The 7,500-nt window shown below is 40.7% G+C and overlaps 1 protein-coding gene across 2 annotated transcripts in view; it reads right to left on the reverse strand.

Moving 5' to 3' along the window:
* Window positions 1-2,069: 2,069 nt before the first annotated feature.
* The window catches only part of LOC138041096 (pyroglutamylated RF-amide peptide receptor-like), a 71,721-nt gene continuing 66,290 nt past the window's right edge, over window positions 2,070-7,500 (reverse strand). For both annotated transcript variants that reach the window (XM_068886866.1, XM_068886865.1), the window contains exons 4-5: window positions 3,932-4,186; window positions 2,070-2,904 (exon numbers count right to left, since the gene is read on the reverse strand). In XM_068886866.1, coding sequence (XP_068742967.1) covers window positions 2,548-2,904; window positions 3,932-4,186 — 612 coding nt within the window. In that variant the 3' untranslated portion in view covers window positions 2,070-2,547. The remainder of the gene's footprint in view (window positions 2,905-3,931; window positions 4,187-7,500) is intronic.

The raw sequence follows: 7,500 nt of genomic DNA on the forward strand, positions 1-7,500 counted from the left end.
TTTTGACGTCATCGGTTGTGTAAACTTGGAACTTGTCAATGACTTGTGCGAGGATTCAGTGCGGTTGTGATTGATTTTACACCTACATTTACGATTTAAAGCGGCAAAAGCGCACACAGCAATATAGGGTATTCCCTGATTTTCTCTACTGGCAGTTGTAGTTAAGTTATTTAACGAAGAGTAACAATATGGAATTTCTGGCGATTGAGTGCCAACGAATAAGCCGGAAATTAAATATTTCTGCGGCACGAGAGCAACAGGCTAAGGGCCTGGGCCCTTGAGTATAGACGCATTATGGGTAAATTGATATGGGTATTTAAGCTTGTGATTGCACGTGGGCAATCAGTTTAGGCCGACACCATCTCAGTTATTACTAAGTTTGTTTGTTTTTTGTCAGTACGCATAAAACCTAGTAGGAAGGTTTCATGAGCTTGGGCCTGGTTCCTACCCAGATTTCCTGTCTTTTTTTTTTGTCCCACGGGGTTTTTTACGACAGGTGTTTTCTGGCCGCCGTTCTAGCCACGATGTTTGTTGGTGGTTGCTAAGTTCTAGGTATGTCTTATTGTCGCGTGCTGTGACGGCGATTTCTGTGAAAGCAACGGTATTGTACGCTGGTATACGTGTTTCTTCATTATTGTACGCCGGTGCTCAGCCGAAACATGCAAAATAAACCTAATGGTTCAATGTATTGGTCGTCTGTTGGGTAGTGTAGCTGAAATTTGGCATGAAATCCACATCGGGCGAAATCTTGCGGTGTGTTCACATTACTCTTAAGCTTGAGCCCGTCAATTGCATTTTCCCTTCACTTGTATTTTCAGATCTCAGTATCCAGATTACAGCTCTCCTCTTCTGTGGGCTTAAGGATCTCTCTGAGGACCTGAGTTAATTATCCATTTGCATACATTTCATTATTAAAAGACGCGAGGTGAATTTTATTTGGAAGGGCGCGTTTTATCGGAATTCGAACGTTCGATGACCAGATAGTTTTCGCATGGTCTAAAATCAAAACCGTGAGGTCTTCCGGGTTTTTACAAGGCTGAAGATGACCTAGAAAGAACTCTTTTAACAAGTTATCAGTTCCTTTAACGTTCTTGGTTTTGAAAATGCAGCATTCTGAATTTCCTTATTGTCACTTGCGTGACACAAAACAATGAAATCTGTTGTGATTGGAAATGTAATATGTCTTTCGTTATGATTCTCCGCAGTTTGAACGTTTCAAGTATATTAGGTGTTTCAAACTCATGTGTACTGTCTCTCAAGTGAAAGTAAGCACACTTGCTTAGGTTGTTTATGCATTCGTTTTCTACAACATTTAACGTTTGTACGGCTTCAAATTTATTTTTTATGGCGTGACAGTGAAAACGATCTGTAGGCAGGCTTGGAACTTGGATTGTCAGTCGATTTAAATTCACTAAACGCGCTCAGTGCATTTCAATTGATATCCGAAAAAACATTGAGGAAGTCGTTATTCATTGTCATTGTAGAAGTGAAACCATCTGATTTGGAACTATATGGCATAGAACGAAGTGGTCGATCGAGAGCATCGGTTCACCCGTGCGAGCATATCAATTCACACTGCACCTTCCTTTCGCACTCGATCTGTTGCAATCACTGGTTGATCTTTCTTTCTTCTTACTAGGTCTATGGTTGAGAAAGTTCGTTTCTTAAATCTTCAGACCCCTGACATATCAGCTAGTTCGACCGTTCTTGCAAAACACAGCACCGGATCGAAGTCTTCGTAGGTTTGCCGGGTGGGTTTGAAACCGGGCCGGTGTTTTTGGACAAATTTCGTCCATTTCTTTCTTCAAGCCTCCTTTGTAGGAAGAAGATGAATTGATATACCTGGGGTCAAGCTGGGATTTTTGCAGCTGACTAGCCCAGGGCCGCTACGCACGCAATATTTTCCGCAGACTCTTTGTCTAACACAACTGATGACGTCATGAAGACCTTTTTGGTCGCGTGGGAAATGTCGCAATTTTTTGGCCAAAATGCCGAAGTTCGTGCTGTGAAAAAACTCACTTCGGACATTTGTAGAAAGTTTCTAATAACGAAATCCCATCAAGCAAAGCCTGAATTTTAAGGATATGAAATAAAAGCTGGTGGTGAAATTTCGAGTCATGTGCACTTTGCCAGAGTAGGAGTCTCTGGTGGGAAACTGAGTCAAAGGCTTGTGAAAAGTCAATTAAGAGTACATCTGTCCTGATACGCTTGTCCAGCAAGGATAAACAATCGTCACAGTGTTGTGATATTACTAAGTTAACGTATTCATAAACAGGGCAAACAGGAAATTTTAATAAATCCGTTGCCGTGGTCGTTGGTCCATGACACCTGCTATGATAGATGATGAAACAAAACGACCAGTCTGGACTTTTCTCTAGGTATCCTCGAAACTTCTAAAGTTCCACCCAATATACCCATGCTCATTCCAGCACAAAATTGTTTCGTTTCCGTTCGTTTAGGATGGGGCCTTTTGGGAGCGAGGTTGTAAATTGCTCTGGTCACATTTTTGTCAAATTTCTGGCGATGGTGTCAATTTTACCAATTCTGTTACAAGGGGGTTTCCTCTTTTTCCGGAATTGGCTGTACGCTCTTGCTGAGATCGATATCTTCAATTTTCCGCTCTTCCCTAATGGGGTGTATCTTAGGGCGACATCTACAGCACATCATGTACTTGATCTTTTGGATGAACTGTTGATTGATCAAGGCATACACAATTGGGTTGACAGCAGAATTAAACATGACCACTGTAGATTGCGTGACATATGCAACATCACCAGGGCCGAACGCGGGCGAAAAGATAGCCACCAAATAGGTAATAGCTCCAGATATCCAACACACCGCGAATATGACACTAACTGTGACGACCATGAGGGTGACTCGCTTCCGTACTTTCAACACTCCCTGCTGATCAAAATAGGTTTTTGAAAACATATTTAAATCTATCCGATCATAAATGGAGACTCGAGGACTATTTTTCTTTCTTCTCTTCATTCCCTAGGCAGGCTTTGGACCTACTCATTGAGCTATTACATTGTATGGCTCGCTGGTCTGCTGGACATACAAATTCAATGGAATAAAATTAGAGCCCAGCAAATTGTAGCCCATCATCTTTCCCCACGGGCGCATTATACTTGAAACCTATAGTTGCTTAAGACACTTATTTTCTACTCCTCTTACGATATTTATGTGTTAAATGTAAATTTACGTTGACGTCTTAGCCTCCGTTGTTTTTTCAGTTTACGTCAACCTTTAGCAAGTCGGATTGACCTCTTTACTGGCGCGATGTTTCGCCACTGCTCAGTATGCCCGTGACGCTTAGCTTTTCATCATTACGGTACCTACAAACTTGAGGGATAATTTACAGTGAATTTAACGATCTCGTTAGCATATTGTGTTTCAACGGCATTTTATTCTTTTGCATTTTGGTTCGTTTATCGAGTAGCTATATCACGTTAATTTATCATTTGAAATCTTCTTTAATTACTTCATAACATGTGTATATATATTCTGTGAATTCGTTAGAACTCCAAATAAAGCTGATGAAGACTGGTATTGGCCAGCCGCAATATCGTTAAAAAATACATTTCCGCGTTGTATTATCAGTCGTGCGGCAATAGTCTACTTGACTTTCATAAATATATAATAACCAAAATTAATCCTAACCTGACCTGTGGTGTTTAAAAGATGAACAAGCAGGAACAAAATCTCTACGACCACGTTTTCTAAAATAATGACGAGTAAGAAGTAACAGGTTCGAATTCTGTGCGTTTTTGAATCAATCACTTTTTTGTCACGCAGTCGGGAGAAACGGCCAATTGACTCCTTCGGTAGTTTCTCTCGACTGCTTGACGAAACGCATCGGACTCAAACGGCGCATTGCTTGACTGACTCTGCTGGAAGTGTGACACTTCTCTTCCTAATCTAACCTTACCTGCTGCCGATTGTCGAAGGCTCTGTGCTCTGGGCGGTGAAACCACAAAGTGTAAACGACTCTAAAGTAAAGAACGGCCATTATCACAACCGGAAAAAACGCCAATAGCAGACACCAAAGCATAGTATAGGTTTTGCCCATCCATTTTTCGGGGTATCCTCTGATACAGAAAGTTGCTTTTGGATCAAAATTCTTGACTATAAAACCTGGCCAACACATCACCACTCCAAAAATCCAGGAACATGGAATAAGCACCTGAAATAACAGAAGGGAGAGCAGAGATTATTCCACTCTCAGAGAGAATGATGAATGATGAGCTGCCTGCTCATTGTGTGAGTGAACCAATGCGTGCATGCACAAGAAGAGAGACATCACATCCCCATGCCCCATGAAAGTTTTTTGAATCTATTTTAAGCTCCGAGCCATGCTGTGAAAGTTATTTTGGCCTCGTGCCCTTGGTCGCGCAGCCAATGATAACCAATCAGGTGTCTTCCTTAAAATAGTCGCGCATCATGACCACTGGCTAAATTTAGATTGAAAATAAGGTGTGTTCTCTCCCATAATCCGGCTCTCTTGAGGCATGAACCTATAATAGAAAGACCATTCACATTAACGGCGACTACACTGGTCAGGGTGTGGAAAAGGAGGAGAGCTGACCAGATGCAGGGTGGTCGGTAAAGTGGAGCGTGTCAAGCATCAGGTACGCCTCAAGACGGCCTCACGATAACGCAATGAGTTAACGTAGTGATGAAAACCGAGGCCGAGCTAATTAAGTATGCGTACCCTAATTTGTCTCTTCTCTGCGTACCCTCGTTTGTCTCTAACCACGCTATTGGCCATTGTTTGTTAACTTGGCTTGAAGAATACCGATTGGTGTTAGTGAACATTTTGAATACCTTATGTTTTCTTTTTTAATTGTATTTATTGTAATAATAGATAGTTATTTATATATATTTTAAAGAGAAATTACGTAATTCAGCCAGTCGGCTGCAAACAATTTTTAATAAACTACTACTACTACCACTACTACTACTACTGCTACTACTACTACTACTACTACTACTACTACTACTACTACTACTACTACTACTACTACTACTACTACTACTACTACTACTACTACTATTACTACTGCTGCTGCTGCTGCTGCTACTACTACTACTACTTACAAAAGTAAAGCTTGCGTTGTGATTGGTCAATTACCCATTTACTATTTGTCCATATGGTAAATGGTTATGACGAAAAAAAAAAAAAGAGTTAAAAATATTATATTTAAGCCTGTTTAAGCCTGTTAGCCGGTGTTTTAATGATCCAAACTCTTTAATGACAGATGACTTCCTTTTAGAATACAATTCCTGTTAGAGACGATTTCCTAAGATTTTCGAGATATAATTCCGCCAATACACAAAATATAATACCGCCAAAAACTCGATAAGATCTAATTCCTCTCACATGTCAATCAAACTGAAGCTCCTGTAACACTAGTTTCCAGTTTTCAACAGCGGGTATTTTAGTCGAACCACGGGCAAAGCGATTTGAAAGCCTAAGTAAAAACTTAGCTCGACCAGTTAATGAACGAGAGGCATTCAATGAGGACAAAGGATGTCAAAAATTGTCACAAGATGATTTGGTTATGTTATAAAACAAATAGTAAACGGTTCAGCGTGTACTATCGAGTTTTATAAAATAATTAGTACGCGCACTCTCATTGGTCAATAGCTGTGTTTAGATGAGAGTATGTAAACACAGCTGTAACGTCACACGAATTTTGATTGGTTTTGTATTGTCAGACGCTCGTTTTGATTGTGGTAGGAAATATGAGCGTGTATAAAGAAAGTCTGTTTCAATCAAGAAGCAAAAAAACAGCATTTTCCTTGAAAATTATTTATAAAAGCAAAAGAGGACTTTTTCCGTGTTTACATGCACAGCATCATTTAAACACTCGGGGGAGTTGGGAGAGTTAGAGACAGTTCTTTCTCAAATTCTCCCAACTCCCTCGAGTGTTTAGATGAGGCCATGTAAATACGGAAAAAGTCCTCTATTGCTTGAATATATTAAAAGAAAATAAATAAAATTTGATGATGACGTCATCTATGCGTTTGTCCTGTCCTATAGTTCATGGGTGAGAACCAATCAAAATGCGTACATTATTGAGCTGATTACATAATAATAGTTCATTATCCTTCTGCGTGTTTATTTTAAAGACATATGGGTTATTCTCCAAGCGTGAGGTCAAGATGGCTGGATATTGGCCAAGTTCCAATTTTGCGTGTTTATGGACCGAGACGAAGCCGAGGTCCATAAACACGCAAAAAAAGAACGAGGCCAATAACAGTCTTATTATATGACTAGCTCCGTGAGCGGGGAAGATGAATCAAATCCCGCGCTGTGATTGGCTACCCGAACGGGCAAGATGGAGCTATCTTGCCCGCTCGGGATTTCTCGCTTGGTCCCGCAAGATCATAGATCACACTTTTTGCTGCTTTATCCCATATAATAAATCCTTTATTGACCAAGCTTGTTCGATCAAAATGGCTGGATATTGGCCTCGTTCTTTTTTGAGCGTTTATGGACCTCGACTTCGTCTCGGTCCATAAACACGCAAAAAAGAACTTGGCCAGTATCCAGCCATCTTGACCTCACACTTGGTCAATAACCCATATATCTTGACCGAACAAGTTTGGTCAATAAAGGATTTATTATATGGGATAAAACACCAAAAACTTGATCTTTGATCTTGCGGGACCAAGCGAGAAATCCCGAGCGGGCAAGATAGCTCCATCTTGCCCGCTCGGGTAGCTAATCACAGAGCGGGATTTGGTTCATCTTGCCCGCTCACGGAACTAGTCCTCTCATAAGACACCTTATCGGTCTCTTCGTGTGAAAGTGGACCGCGCAGTCATGGTAACAACATAACCTTCGCAGCGCTTGCGCGATGTAAAAATAGATTTCAAATAATTATCATGTGGCTCAGGGATTCGCTCTCTTACCTAGTATTACGTAAAGTCGCTCTTAGGCATGTCCTGAGTGCAATTATTCAAGTTTATGATAATAGAATAACTGGGCTTACTGAAAACGTTTCGAAGACAAGTTTGGGTCTTTTCCTTTCAGCCAATCCAAAAATGAATTTTTGATCCGAGAATTCGCGGCCGAAAGAAACGCGAAATCCGAGATTCGATCAGTACCCATGGAGTCCTTTCGTGAATACGTCAATTATCGCGGCATCTTAAGAAATTCGGTCATGTTAAAACTCAGATCGTGAGGATTGCAAACTGTGCAGATTGAGTACTTTTTCATTCGGTAACCAGAAAGAGGTGTTCTACATCGACATGCGATGTCCCTTTATTTGTAAAAATATACCCAAACGATGCACTTTGCAACACGCACAGGAGACCCTTGATGTTTCGTTTTGTAATTACCTAAGAACGCAGATCGTACAGATTGCAGATTGTGCAGGTTATGCGGATGAAGTACTTTATTACTTGCTTCTTTTTCAAACAAGAACGCCTCTAAGGTGGACAAACACTGTTAATGCATGCACGCTTTGTCAATGTTTTAGCTTCTAACGC

Source organism: Montipora capricornis, chromosome 3 (genome assembly GCF_036669925.1).
Source record: "Montipora capricornis isolate CH-2021 chromosome 3, ASM3666992v2, whole genome shotgun sequence".
Lineage (NCBI taxonomy): Eukaryota > Metazoa > Cnidaria > Anthozoa > Scleractinia > Acroporidae > Montipora > Montipora capricornis.